Raw genomic sequence first — 15,463 nt, 5'->3', positions numbered from 1 at the left:
TGATTAAATATGGAAAGTAAAATAAAAGTTCATTTGCTGGTTCCTTTAACTTAAAGTAAGCCTCTAAATAAAAGATATGAGAATAAAGCATTTATTACAAAGCATTTTTTGGTAGTTACTGAACTACTGTTATACAGTTAATGATCAGCCATAATTTGGTGGTCTCTCAGGCCACACCAATTTAATTTCTTGGTGAACAGATTTTTCTAGAAAAATAATGGAGCGGGCGGGCGAAAACAAAAGATAAAAACAGGCCTAATTATACTATTATGGCCCAAAATGGTACGATAGTAGCCATTAAGTCAACACACCATGCCGGTTCAAAATTTAAACAATTGTTCAGTTCAGAATCAACTCAAAAATATGAGCATTTTTCAGTTGATTCTGAGCCAGAATCCTTTTTTTTTTTTTTGCAAATCAGAAAAATGAAGCGGTCGAATCCGTTAACCAAGGAATTAAATTGGTGTGGCCTTAATGTACATTATTGTTTGTGTGAGTACAGCATGACTCGATCGTCCTCAGTACAAGATGGGATCGTCCGATGACCTTCAGGAGATTCATAGGTCAAGGTTTGTTGACAATGTGCTGGTGGGCAGGGTCCACCATATCCAGTCAGCATAGGTTTCTGTACAAAAACGTATATTCAATGCTTCGAACTACACTTATCATGAATTTCAATCTCCGAAAGCTCCCATACATTGGATAGCTAAATATGACTACTCGCCGTTTGTGCTATCAGCTGGTGAATGAAAACAAGCACTGACCTTTGAACCTCCAGCTTGGAATCGTCTGCTTCAGGGGGTGTGACATGGCCCGATAAGATGTAACATAACATCACTAAACAACACTGAGGTCACAAGTTCTGTCTAGATTTCAAACGTAAACACACCTCGTGTCTACTCGGCAGAAAACTGGCAAAATTTATCCAGAATTGGCCTCAGGAAAAATTCTATGAAATAAATAACAGAAAATAATCGCCTCTCTGCGCAAGTTCGATTTCCTGGCCCCTCCCCTTGTGGGGACTGCTTTCTCAAGTTGTGCTTTACTTTCTGTAAGTACTCACGTTACATGTTTATTTTCCCATTAACTGGTAAAACTGTAAACTGTAAACTATCTTGGCAACACCATGTAAAATCCACTGTGTCAAAAAGGTGTACATTAGACTACATTATCTCCAGCTACTGACTATAACACAAGGCGATGGGCGTTGATGACCTTGTTCAGATCTAACGTTAAATATAGTCACTCATCCGACCCATTCTCGAATACGGACACGTCCTGTTAGTAGGCTGCAGTATCCGTCAATAGCATCTAAATGTCAATTTTCATGTTGACATCATTTCAGTTGGACTATGCAGAAAATATGTTGTGTTATATTTCCAGGACTCGAAATTCTTTTTGGGAATAGGTGCACTGGTGCACCCAACCTAAAAAATTAGGTGCACAAATTTTTTTGGGGTGCACCATATAAAACAATACCTAATTATAGATCTTACTGCTCCTCTTCTGAGCTTGAATCCAAATTGGGAGCTAACTTCAAAATCTTAAACAAGTAACAGTTACTACGACAAAGATTTTATTATTTTTTCTGATACCTAGACCAAGAATATTCCGTATACTGTTATAAATTTCACATGTTGAAAATTCCTACACAAAAAAATTGGGTGCACCCACAGAAAAAAAAATATTGGTGCACTAAGGTGCACATGCACCCAGTATTTCGAGCCCTGATTTCAATCCCTGAGGCCACATACTAGGTAGTGCACTACACGAAGAACGCCCTGTCAAGACCAAAATGGTTCAGAAGTGACGATATAAAGTTACATATGTGTAAAGACAATATACTAGAGAAAAGCAGTCTCGTGGAAATCACAGGCATTATATTTCTTTTTCTTGATGAAACACGATTTCTTTCGTTGAAAAGCAGATTTTGTGAGTACATTGTATGTGTGGGGAGTAAGGATCAAAGTACGTATTTGTTTACGGACAGCTAATAAAGCGGCAGTCGGACAAGGGTCAGGGCGAAACCCACACCGCCTGATGTAACGACAGTGAACCTTAACCCGACATAACCGTCACTTTTCAACACTCCTCTGTCTGTTAGGAGCTAACTGTGATATGTAAACTCTTTTATTTGCTTAACAAACTTGATGGGGTTATGTCATGTTTAGTGACTGGTACTATAGTACAGATACCTTACACATACCTGGAGGAAGAGGGAGGGATGGCGATGAGTTGTTTCATTCGACTTTTAATTCTGTAACTTGCAGTTCGATTTGTCACGAAAAATGAATCGAAATAAATAAATAGATAAACAAGAATTCGAAGATCTCATACCTCCATGAAATATGAGTTTTTGTAAATGTTTTAATTTGTCTCATTGACTATGAAAATAATGTCGTAATTAGCATAATCTACGCATAATTTTAGTTTTCTAAATTAAAATTACAATATTTTTCGTGTAAAATTTCTCTCCTTTGTCATACTTCATTTCAACATGCAAATTACCTCTACATTAACGTAATATATGCATAGTGGTGTTAACCTTCAAGTAACTTACACATGTCACAAGGTATAAAATTCCCATCATTCACGAAAAAAATAATATTAGGTCATAATTTGCATAATTGGTATCTGTTGATGTTCTGCCTGCCACAGATTAAATAGATCACATGTATAAAAGTACTAGTACATAAAACACTGTAGTTATAGAATTTCTTTCTTAATTATGCAAATTAGGTCCTCAGTTACATAATTATGTACAACTCTCTCTCTCTCAACTACCTACATACCAAAAATGATGAAATATCTTGACTTAGTGGCCTCTAAAGATTTCGCCAGAAAGTCCCCTGCAGTTCCAGGACAAGCTGTTAGGGGGACCAAACCCACGACCCTTATTCATGACAGGAAAAGCTATCTGTCACCACAAAGTCAAGACCATAGCATGTTCAGGACAAAAGTTACAGGAGGCCCATATTTGACCTTGACCTTTGTCTTCCCAAGGCTTACCAGCATACCAAATATCATCACGATCCATAAAGGCGTTATGAAGTTATGCTGACTACAAATGTGCGGAAACACACACAGACAGACACACACACTCAGACAAAAACCAAAAACAGCCAAAAACAATACCACTATTTTTCATGGAGGTAGTAAGCTGTATGTTGGTTAATTTGTACACAAAATTGGTTACCCCACTTATGCCCCGATTCACACCCCCTAGCAATAGTCCAGACGCTCTCTAAAGTTAATGTTTCTTGAGGAACTAAAAATTAACTACGTTACATTCTTTGTAATAAGTCTTCCTTTCAGAGACCTTTTTAGAGAAACTATGAAGGTCGTGGTGCTTGGTGCGGGAATTGTGGGATTGACATCTGCCCTGCGTATCGTGGAGGATTGTGGGACGGCAGAGTTGGACCTGACTGTCATGGCGGACAAGTTCTCCCCGAACACCACCAGTGACGTCGCTGCCGGGATTTGGTGCCCGCCGAGAAGGAAAATGACACAAAGAGAAATGTAAAAAAAAAAACGATATGTGTGTATTTTAATCAAGGAATCCTAAGATTAAAAACTTATCTTCCTACTCATGAATAGAAATAATTGATTCCAAACTTTATTATTAAAAAAACTCCTTGTACTAACATAACGTCTGCTGGAGAACATTTTAAGCTGTAAAACATTTAGATTCTGGCTATTTTATAAACAAATGATAACAGAGCAGCAAACTGACAACATCTATGAAATAGTTCATCTTGTCTGTACGAATGTTGAATGTTTTTCTAACGAACATTAAATCATGTATCGTATTTCATACCTTGCAATATAAATAATGTAGATATATAAGACCTAATGTACATTGCGTCATATTTTCTCTCTTCTACAGGCAGTGGTTGAAGTGGTCCCATGAGTACTTAACCGTTCTGTTGAAGACCCCGTATGCTCATGAGATAGGGGTGTTCCTTCAGTCAGGGTGGATCGCATGGATGCACACTGATTTCCAGGTGGGTATTTTTGGCGACGCCTCAGGGGGGAGCCTAATGGTACAGTATTGTGTGCAGTTTGCAAGAATTCTAGGAATTGCACAGGCATTTTTTTTCCACAGGAATGGAATGTCTACAGGCATGTCTGGGATTTTGCTGACACACATCTATGCCCACATTCCTATGTAGTGAATTTCCAAGAAACCCTTGGGAGAGGGCCTGCATGCCCTTTTTCGTTAACCGTTATGGGCTATTTTAATTTACCGTTAATCGTTGCCGGCCTGCTCTAATTCAACGTTAAGCGTTATCAGTATATTCCTCGTGAAGCGTTATTGGTCGTTTTAATTCTACGTAAAACGTTATTTGTCACCCTAAATTCAGCGTTAAGCGTTAATGAAGAATTCTTCGTTACGCCTAATTTTGCCTTTCAAACTGCAGGAAAATGCGTCATTGAAGGTTTAGAAATACAAAATTTCCCGGGGGAGAATGCCCCCGACCCCCCGACCCCCCTACATTGCTCACGCCTTTGGCGCTCGGTTCCCTTTGGCTCTAGTCACCAGCTTTCCGTCAATTGCCGGAACTTTGCGGCTTGTGACGGAATTTGTTAAAACTCAATCCGTTAACCTAGGCAGGCAAAATTAACAAAAATCTGAGTTAAAAATATGAAAACCTCTGAAGGACCACCGGAAAATACTCTCAACACCAAGATTTGCCTCTCAAAATGCGGAAAATTGCGTTTTTAAAGGCTTAAAAATCGAAAATTTCACGGAGCCCCCTAGATTGCGAGCACCTTCCAATATCCGATGATGAATGTGGGCGGACGGAAAAAAAAATTCAACCCTGGCTAGAGCCCTGGCCGACTCTGACTCCCCTTAATCCTTAATTTGTGGACGCAGGGCAGGCGGGAAACACAGGGCACAGTAGTGTGAAGTGATTACTTTTTCTTATAAATCCTTATACCAAATCTTGTGCAGCTCGAATAAAAATGCCTGTCAATTCACCGTTAAGCGTTACTGACCTCCTGAATTTACCGTTAAGCGTTATCGGCCCTGCTGAATTTACCGTTAACCGTTACCAGGACCCCCCCATGCAGACCCTCTTGGGACATTGTGAAAATTGTACAGATTCACAACTGAGCAGACACATGCTGATTTACATCCCTGTCCACTCCCATGCAACATTATCTAGCTCATATAGCTATAGCTCCCATGATGTTAATGATGTAAGCAGTAAGTGAGTTTTCTGAATTAGTGTAGAACATCTTCCCCTACGTATCATCGACAGTCTTCAACTCTGCTGCATTTGAACAGGTACTATATCTTTCTCTCTATAATAATTGAGAAGTTTATTGCAAATTCATGCCCGGAGGTTAATTGCCAGTTACAAATATAAAAGAACATTGAAGAACAGTATATAAAATAACTAAAATCCACATAATGAAAGGTAGTTGTCTAAAATTATAGCTACGTCTAAGTCTAAAACTATGTCTGAAGGGTTTGACTTCTCTTTTATAACTGTAGAAGACACGTGTAACGTTATATCTGTAAGTCTCCTTCTCAGCATTTCCCCAACATGTTCAGGGTCACAATGTGAGTTATCAGAATGCCACAAAGAGGAGTATCCATTATGATCTAATACCGGTATGTCTTTAACACGTTGCAATTAAGTTTGTCTACGGGTATTTGTAGGCTTTGCTGTAAGAGAGAGCATCCGTTTGAAGGGAGTGTGAGGTTGTGTCCATTTGGACCAAGCTATAACCAGAATTTAACTACATTTTGTACTAGTATATCTATATACAAATATCTGTATCTAAAGGAAGTCTACCTAATTCTGCTCTACAGGCGACATTGCTTACTATTTCTAAAATACACCAAGAACATTTTTACAGAATTGGTTGTGTACATTTTCGATAGGTGAGGTCTCATATGTAGTTTAATATAATATTTCTTGTGGACATCAGATATTGACGTTCAACTTAATAGGTTGTTAACGTTAGGTAAGCATAACCAAATCCTTCGACTAGATCAATTTTGTTATAGGACAATTATTCCCCGGGTAATCATTCTCAATGGCAGATTATTCCTGTACATTTAATAGTCCTTTATAACAGACTTACGTTTCACCTAAAATTAAATCACACAAATCTATCACAGTTCCGACAACAGAGGAAGATTTTTTACCTTTTACGATCGACACAGGTGTCCTATAGGGCTCTTTTTATTCATAAATACATTGGATGTTGTATTACCTTCTAAGGATTGCCAGGCCGTAAGAAGGACGTGGAAGGTCCCCATTTGGACAACCACACAGAACTGAAAACTAGCCCTTGTAGTGGTGAAACAGACCGCCGTGTTTCCCTGATGGGATCGGAAAACACCTCTAAGCTGACCCGCTGAGACTGGTTACCAGGCTTATAATCGCTGAACTCAGGCCGCAAATCTGTACCTCCCTGTGATGACTGCCTCAAACCAAGCCAAAGTGATCTCTCTTTCCAGCCGACAATCAGTCTGCTTTTCTCACATACCTACAATCATACCCACATTCCTTTCCCACATGCCTTTCAAGTGTATGTCCTACATTCTGACATTCTGGTCCACATTCCAGGATTCTCCACATGCCTTTCAAATGTCCTACATTCTGACATTCTGGTCCACATTCCAGGATTCCCCACATGCCTTTCAAGTGTATGTCCTACATTCTGGACCACATTCCTACGTAGTGAAATTCCAGGAAACCCTTGGGACATTATGGAAATTGTACAGATTCACAACTGAGCAGACACATGCTGATTTACATCCCTGTCCACTCCCATGCAATATTATCTAGCTCATATAGCTATAGCTCCCATGATGTTAATGATGTAAGCAGTAAGTGAGTTTTCTGAATTAGTGTAGAACATCTTCCCCTACGTATCATCGACAGTCTTCAACTCTGCTGCATTTGAACAGGTACTATATCTTTCTCTCTATAATAATTGAGAAGTTTATTGCAAATTCATGCCCGGAGGTTAATTGCCAGTTACAAACATAAAAGAACATTGAAGAACAGTATATAAAATAACTAAAATCCACATAATGAAAGGTAGTTGTCTACTAAAATTATAGCTACGTCTAAGTCTAAAACTATGTCTGAAGGGTTTGACTTCTCTTTTATAACTGTAGAAGACATGTGTAATGTTATATCTGTAAGTCTCCTTCTCAGCATTTCCCCAACATGTTCAGGGTCACAATGTGAGTTATCAGAATGCCACAAAGAGGAGTATCCATTATGATCTAATACCGGTATGTCTTTAACACGTTTGCAATTAAGTTGTCTACGGGTATTTGTAGGCTTTGCTGTAAGAGGAGAGCATCCATTTGAAGGGAGTGTGAGGTTGTGCCCATTTGGACCAAGCATCTACCTAATTCTGCTCTACAGGCGACATTGCTTACTATTTCTAAATACACCAAGAACATTTTTACAGAATTGGTTGTGTACATTTTCGATAGGTGAGGTCTCATATGTAGTTTAATATAATATTTCTTGTGGACATCAGATATTGACGTTCAACTTGATGGGTTGTTAACGTTAGGTAAGCATAACCAAATCCTTCGACTAGATCAATTTTGTTATAGGACAATTATTCCCCGGGTAATCATTCTCAATGGCAGATTATTTCCTGTACATTTAATAGTCCTTTATAACAGACTTACGTTTCACCTAAAATTAAAATCACACAAATCTATCACAGTTCCGACAACAGAGGAAGATTTTTACTTTTTACGATCGACACAGGTGTCCTATAGGGCTCTTTTTATTCATAAATACATTGGATGTTGTATTACCTTCTAAGGATTGCCAGGCCGTAAGAAGCACGTGGAAGTTCCCCATTTGGACAACCACACAGAACTGAAAACTAGCCCTTGTAGTGGTGAAACAGACCGCCGTGTTTCCCTGATGGGATCGGAAAACACCTAAGCTGACCCGCTGAGACTGGTTACCAGGCTTATAATCTCTGAACTCAGGCCGCAAATCTGTACCTCCCTGTGATGACTGCCTCAAACCAAGCCAAAGTGATCTCTCTTCTCAGCCGACAATCAGTCTGTCTTTCTCACATACCTACAATCATACCCACATTCCCTTTCCACATGCCTTTCAAGTGTATGTCCTACATTCTGACATTCTGGTCCACATTCCAGGATTCTCCACATGCCTTTCAAATGTCCTACATTCTGACATTCTGGTCCACATTCCAGGATTCCCCACATGCCTTTCAAGTGTATGTCCTACATTCTGGACCACTTTCCTACGAAGTGAAATTCCAGGAAACCCTTGCGACATTGTGGAAATTGAACAGATCACAACTGAGCAGACACATGCTGATTCATATTCCTGTTCATGCCCCGGCCCGGAGGCTAATTGCCAGTTACAAGCATAAAAGAAGAGCAGTGTATAAAATAACTAAAATCTACAAATGAAAGGTATTTGTCTAAAATTATAGCTATGTCTAAAACTATGTCTGAAGGGTTTGACTTCTCTCTTGTAAAGACTTGTAAACTGAAGAAGACATGTGTATATCTGTAAGTCAGAGTCTTTCTCAGCATTTCCCCCAACATGTTCAGGGTCACAATGTTGATTCGGAATGCCACAAAGAGGAGTATCCATTGTGATCTAATACCGGTTGTCTTTAAGTTTAACACGTTGCAGTAAAGTTAGTCTACGGGTATTTGTTGGAAGGCTTTGCTGTAAGAGGAGAGCATCCATTTGAAGGGAGTGTGAGGTTGTGCCCATTTGGACCAAGCATCTACCTAATTCTGCTCTACAGGCGACATTGCTACTATTTCTAAATAGATAAAATAAGAATTCTAGGAATTGTACAGGCATTTTTGTCCACAGGCAAGCGGATTCCTGTCCACAGGTATGCGGAATGTCCACAGGCATTTCTCTGACCCACATCTATGCCCGCATTCCTGGAACCCTGAAGACCTGCCTGCCCCAGATGGTCATACTTTCTGTGACCCCGGGGCTCGTTCACTATGCACTCAGGGGAGGAGTGTACTGTATCTGTCTAGAAAAAAATCATGAAATGATGGCAGTGCCATGCAAACAATAACCCTAACAGCAACAACCGTCGCCATGGCAATGTATGTTTTCATTGCCAGTCTTGTTTAACGGTGTCGCTCAATGCAAGGCCAATTATTTTGGCCACTTCTAGGCATAGAGCTAGAGGTACTTAAGTGAGTATAATGTAGTTATGTCAGGAGATGGCGGTGGACCTTTGTTTTGAAGCTTTGTGGATTGTAGTCGGACGGAAAGCAACTGTTTGGAAGAGAGTTCCATAATTTTGCAATCCGGGGAAAGAAGCTGTTGTTGTAAAATGACTTGGAGACAGGTATGTTGACGGTGTATTGATGAGAAGAGAACCTAGTGGCACGCTGAAAGGTTCTGAGCGGCGGAAAAAGAAGTGCAGCACTGCAAGATCTCCTGAACATCGACCGTGAATATGGAATCTTCTTCATATTGAACTTTATTGACACAACAAAAGTACAGCGACTTTCGTAAGGTCTAAGACATGTAGATATACAGACAAATACATGGGTACAACGAAATTAAGTTACGTACAAAACAATAGATGAGTCAACTAATACTACTTGTTCTAAGGTCTAAACATTCTTTGATACTTTTACCTATTTGTACACAGTAAGGGTTATTACCTTCTAGGATGAAATTGAATTTATCTATAGCATGAAAAAGTTCATACGAAATGGTCGATGAATAAATGAATGAATAACCTTTGTTTAGACTGGATAGCCCTGTACATGTTGGCCTAACAAGATGGCCGCTCTTCAGAAGTTCAGTTTGGGCGAACCTCATATTCTTTGTCTTTTTTCCAGCAGAAAGAAATTTGCCTTCTATATGAAGAAAGCGCTATATAGAAATCGCAAAAAGGAATAGGGGCGCTAACGTTTGTTACCAATTTCCCTGGGTTGCCCACGGCTATCTTAACTGTAGGATCCTGATTGGAAGGACCTCGTGCAAGGATACCGTCATCCAACCAAATGGGAGCTAACTCATCTGTTTCCGGAGTACAAGTACGTCACAGCAGTTTTCATTGGTTTGTTTTTCAGTCTTTACGTCATGGGACGGAAGTATTGTTTTGAATGGCTGACGATGATGTGTTTGTGTGTGTGTGCATCGTTAGCTGTACCTGTGTATCACTCGTGCTATAAGCAATTGATTTAATTATGAATAATACAGTTTTTTCTTGATATTTATAGGGATGGATTCTTCTGCACGACCTTTATGTTGGAGAGTAGGCTTTTCCTCCCTTGGGTCACCAACAGGTTTGTAACTAGACAGGCCGACATTTGCGGGCAAATACAGCATGTTACTCCATCTCTCTCTCCATGCAAGAATAGACTGATCTATATTGATATTATGCACGAAAAGACAGTCCTAAAGCTATTTTACCTCTAAATGGACGATACATCATCACCTTACTTCCAAATAATTTTTTCTGCATTTTCCCGCTTGCCTCATGCATGAATGGACTGTTACATAAACACCCCATACAAAATGGACTCTTCGAAATTAATCCATCACCATCTCTAGTGCAACAGCATAGTGTGTGGTATGAAGCAAAATATGGTTATTTCTTGAGATAGTTTATCGCCACACCATTCATCAGCTGTACGTTTTTATGTTCAATTTGCTGTACTTGTAATTTGTAATAGTTTAATGCTTCTTATTTGCAGATTGAGGAACAAAGCGGTCAAGTTTGTAGAGCGAAAAGTCCAGTCATTAGATGAGGTATGTCTGTATGCCATGTATACAGTATGGACAGTGCGCATAATACTAGAATTTATTATAGCTCTATCCATTTGTACATATTTCAATTAAGACATTTAAAGATGGCATTAAGATTACATCACAGCAGAGTGATCATCATTCAATATTCAGTACTTAATACCACATAGCTAATGGCTTAGTGAAGTCCTTTATATATAATATTATGTAGTCAATGGTGACGTTTTACATACTACTATTACTAACACTATAACGTATTTTCGGCTCAAGTTGTCTTTGGACTATGACGTCATCATCAACTGTACAGGCGTTGGAGCGCACGACCTGGTGGGCGATACCAAAGTCTTCCCTGCAAGGGGGCAAGTTATCCGGGTAGGAGAAAATACATATATCGGCAAAGCAACTTTTTCATAGGAAATTGTAGCAAAAAAAAGAAAATGATAAAAATCCTTCCATTTTCGTTAACAACAGAATGTTTGTCTAATTTCTCTATATTAAAAGAAAATTATCAGAACATATTTTGTGTCAAATATTTTTTTTACTTACAGGTGAAGGCTCCGTGGGTGAAACATTGGATGCTCCTGGAGGGAAAACATCCCTACGTTCCGGGGATTCCGTATGTCGTTGGCGGGTAGGTGTACTAGCCGCCTGCACAGACTTTCTGGTGGCCAGTGCTTTTTATACGGGCACGGTATAGCAGTTTGTTTTCGGGGGAAGGGCTGTATCAGGGGATCGGGGCGAGAGCTGTATCGGGCCGCCTGATACAAAAAATGTATAGCCCTTTTCCCGGTGCCCCTCCCCGTATACAGCCCCCCTCCCCTTCCCGAAGCACAGGAGGCTAGGTAAAGCTTCGGGCCAAATTGCGCCGGTGCCCGTCGGGACTGCCGGCAACCGGAGGGGTACCTCTCGGTGTTCTCACGATGAGGTCACGGCGTCTTTGTCAGCGGGGCACGGGTAGAATTTAAGTCAGAATTAAATTCTTCTCGGGTCTCCGCCGGGCCCAAAAATAGCCCGGTAGCCGCAGGGTGTCCCGCGGGGCCACGTACGGGTCACGCCCGAAAGTGCCAAAAACAACCCGGGGACTACCCGGCAGGGCCCCTTTTTTCAATTGGGACCGAAGCATAAGTCAAGCACACTAGACAACAGCCTAACGGTAGCAATTAACTATTGGTTGAAATTTGTCATATCATGTTGGTTAAATCCTGTTTTAACTAACGTTATTACGTCACAGATCTACCGCTACCCTGATTGGTGGAATCCGACAGGAAAGACGGTGGGACTTACGTAATGACCCACGTGACACCAAAACGATTTGGAACGGCGTTACGACTGCATTCCCCGCACTCAAGGTAGGAAATACCAACAAGATAGCGAATTGACAGTTTCAGTTTTAAACACGGTGAAACCTCTGGTGTAGTTCACGAAATCTACATAAATATACGTATCTGTGTCATAGCCGGTATAACCGCCCTTCGGCGTAACACACCAGCGTCGCAGGCACGCGGCGCGGCGGCAGCTAGCTTTATTACACCGAACGACTTGTTACACTCAATCTTTGCACATTAGATTGCAGGAGTTGTTTAAAGCTTTCTAGTGATGATGCCCCAACTGTGTTTGGTGGTAACGAGTTCCAGTCTACGATAGTTCTGGGAAAATACGAGTTTTTAATACCTCAATTCTTGGTTGATAACTCTGATATTTGAATTCGAAGGCATGACTGTTTCTCGTTCTTTTCTGGGCTGGTATCAGATACTTAGTGGTTGGTACGTCCACCAGTTTATTAGTCATTTTGTACATCATGCACAGTCTGGACATTCTACGTCTGTCTTCCAGCGACCCCCACTGTAGGTTTCTTTTCATTTCCGTTACACTAAAACTACGAGTTTTTGAACACCTCAATTCTTGGTTGATACGTAAATCTACATGTAATACAGGATGCAAAAGTGATAGAAGAGAGGACTGGTCTGAGGCCGATGAGGGAGGAGATCAGACTGGAGAGACAGGAGAAAACGGATCCCGTATCAGGGAGAACTGTTCAGGTTTGTACGAATCGAGTTAAATCTTCTCACACCTTTCTATAGTCCTAATGGGCCACATGTAACTTTGTTATATAATGTAAAATTTTATGATTAAGAGATATCGATGTTTCGTATGTTTCAAGAATGACTAGCTAATAGTAACGTTACGTAAAATCACACTGACTGTAAATATCTACGCAATTCAGACTCTGTAAGTCTGCAATGTGGTATTCGCAATTAAGATTTCAAAGGTTTTAAAATTGTGCAAGCACTTAAGCAGGTGGTACTGGAAGTACACGTGCTTTATTTTCATTTCTATTTGCTTAAGTCCTGAGTGTTCGGCAGAAAACCCAATATCTACTGCAGCAGCCATGAATTGTGTAGGGTCTAGAAAACCTATCAATATCTCATGCTATCTTGAAAGTTCATCTGTGTTGGTGGAAGTCATTATGCAGCAAGTTTAAACTGTAATTTCCAACACAAGAAATTGGACTCACCCAAATTTTTGACTGTACATTCCTTGATAAAAGACTAGAGCGGAAATTTGGGTGATTTCTTGTGTTGGAAATTAAAGTTTAAACTTGCTGCATAATATCTCATGCTGATGTAAAATCTTGATTTAGATCTTATTGAATATTTTCCCATAATTTTAGGTTATCCACAATTACGGCCATGGGGCCAATGGTATCACCTGGTCCCACGGATGTGCTAAAGAGGTGGCGCTCATGGTGAAACAACTTCTGCAGGAGAAGACTATCAAATCCCGTCTCTGAGTCCAAAGTACGGTAATCTGACCTCTGTAAATAATTTTGTCAGGTAATTATTTGGCAGTACTGAAAGAATGTTAAATAACTGATATCCATACATAATATTTGACGACAATAAATACTGTAATTTATATTCTCAAATCATAGTGATAGTAGGTGACCCTGTATATTTTGATCTGTACTCTAGATCTATATGAACAATGGCATAAATAAATAAGGAAATTCAACCATACATATAAGAGACGTAAAATGTCAAAACAAAAGATATTCAATTCCTATATGTCGTGAAAAATTTATCATATAATTGCCAAAGTTCGTAGTTTTGTTTCCACGGATTCTAAAAAGATAGAAGCTATATAGATGTACACTAGTATATGGTGTTGTAATTAATTTTAGATGTATTTTACATCATTGTGGTCACTTTTTTATTTAGCCCTTTGGGGCAAGAATATGCATGAACATGATCTATCTGTTCCTCTGCTCTTCACTATGTGCAATTTAGGTAGTACTTAATGGAATGTAAGGATTTATAACATTACAAGCAAAACACCAGGCCCAAAGTTTTACACTCACACACAAGCATTTATTATATCTCATAATGCTATAATTTTGCATGCATTCTGACACAGATGACAATTTCCATTTTAAATCAATTTTTGGTACCGATATTGAATTGTATCATCATTCTTTAATCATACGATTACGACTGCGCACGTTTATCTAATAAATACCTTTCAAGTTTCTAAATGTAGCAGCATGCATTGCACTCCACTTGTTTACGAAAGAACAAAGTTAAGGAATCATGCAATTAATAACTACCACCTATCTAGTCCTTTGACCAGTCCAGAGTTATTATATTAGTGAACACCAAATCTCCGGATCCTAGATGACGAATCCCACCAGTTTTAATTCTATTTTCTGGATGTAACGTTGAAAGGTTAAAATTATCAGATATACATGTAAAGATCAATTGCTTTCTAAGTCATCGTTTCGACTAATTGTATGTTATACTCTCGGGTACTGGTTACCTTGATATTGAGAATAATTCCAACAACAGTTTAACCATTGAGTGGTTTTTGGATTCAAAAATAGATTTTCATATTCTAGATGGAATTTACTTGTACATGTATCATAGACACAAAATGTCAGTGAGAAAATTAAGTACTTATCACTACTGATGACCCTGTGTATGGAATGTATAACGTTTGACGTGCGATATTTCTATTACATCGTATTATTATGTTACTCAGTATGATGTACATGTAACATCACACTCTGATGTATGCATTTAGCCCCATGGGCATGAACATGCAAATAAAGGTTCATTCATTTTGAAACATTTGGCTGGCGCAGCCGAATATTAACCGACCTCGCCGAACGCCAGCCGACTTTGCGCCGACCTACTGTTCACCATAGTTGGGGGAGTTTGGCTAGTGTTCGGGAGGCCAAATTCATTAACATACATCCACACAAACAAATGCTACTAAAACATTACGTAGGCAATGGTACATGTAATAGGCAACTGCAGTTTACGCAAATACTGATAGAGGGCATATATGACTGGTACTATAGCTATTTATGAAGCTTTGCCGTATGGTCTATGTATGGGTTCGCGTTGGAGTAGTCTATACAGAGAAGATATTTCTTCTACTGAAACAGTCGAAGACACCTACTACATGTATATCCATTTTTTATATTTCAGTGAAATGTATTGTTATATTTCAGTCCATACCATGGTATGGATTAAATATATTGTGTTCTCTCATGTTTCTTCTTCTCCTGCCAAACAGTCGAAGGGATTCAACTCAGCCATCATTCAGCCAAATGACTTGAAATTTTGCATGGAGGTAGAGTGGGCCAATACCCCCATGCTTTTTTTTTCATTTTTTTTTATACATGCCTTTGAAAA

General features: G+C 39.5%; 1 protein-coding gene across 2 annotated transcripts; it reads left to right on the top strand.

The window, feature by feature from the left end:
- The first annotated feature begins 1,015 nt into the window (after positions 1–1,015).
- On the top strand, positions 1,016–14,884 carry LOC109479136 (D-amino-acid oxidase-like). Of its 2 annotated transcripts, none has more exons than XM_019781005.1 (11): positions 1,016–1,051; positions 3,316–3,519; positions 3,887–4,004; positions 9,975–10,054; positions 10,241–10,306; positions 10,718–10,772; positions 11,040–11,141; positions 11,318–11,400; positions 12,001–12,118; positions 12,704–12,808; positions 13,441–14,884. In XM_019781005.1, exons 2-11 carry the CDS (start codon positions 3,335–3,337, stop codon positions 13,558–13,560), a joined length of 1,032 nt encoding a protein of 343 aa, XP_019636564.1. In that variant the 5' UTR covers positions 1,016–1,051; positions 3,316–3,334; the 3' UTR covers positions 13,561–14,884. The 2 variants fall into 2 exon arrangements, with proteins under 2 accessions (XP_019636564.1, XP_019636563.1); XM_019781004.1 differs by having other exon boundaries at positions 1,019–1,051; positions 3,304–3,519.
- The last annotated feature ends 579 nt before the right edge of the window (positions 14,885–15,463 follow it).

The sequence above is a fragment of the Branchiostoma belcheri genome, unplaced genomic scaffold, assembly GCF_001625305.1.
Source record: "Branchiostoma belcheri isolate BF01 breed outbred unplaced genomic scaffold, Haploidv18h27 scaffold47, whole genome shotgun sequence".
In the NCBI taxonomy this organism is placed as follows: Eukaryota; Metazoa; Chordata; class Leptocardii; order Amphioxiformes; family Branchiostomatidae; genus Branchiostoma; species Branchiostoma belcheri.
This window is presented reverse-complemented; position numbering and strand designations above follow the sequence as displayed.

What these genes read in the sequence shown, in the direction of transcription:
- LOC109479136 (XM_019781005.1), top strand. Translation starts at nt 3,335, where the DNA reads ATGAAGGTCGTGGTGCTTGGTGCGGGAATTGTGGGATTGACATCTGCC. An exon ending in AAAATGACACAAAGAGAAAT is followed by an intron (nt 3,520 to 3,886) that starts GTAAAAAAAAAA and finishes TCTCTTCTACAG; the next exon opens with GCAGTGGTTGAAGTGGTCCC. An exon ending in CAAGGGGGCAAGTTATCCGG is followed by an intron (nt 11,142 to 11,317) that starts GTAGGAGAAAAT and finishes TTTTACTTACAG; the next exon opens with GTGAAGGCTCCGTGGGTGAA.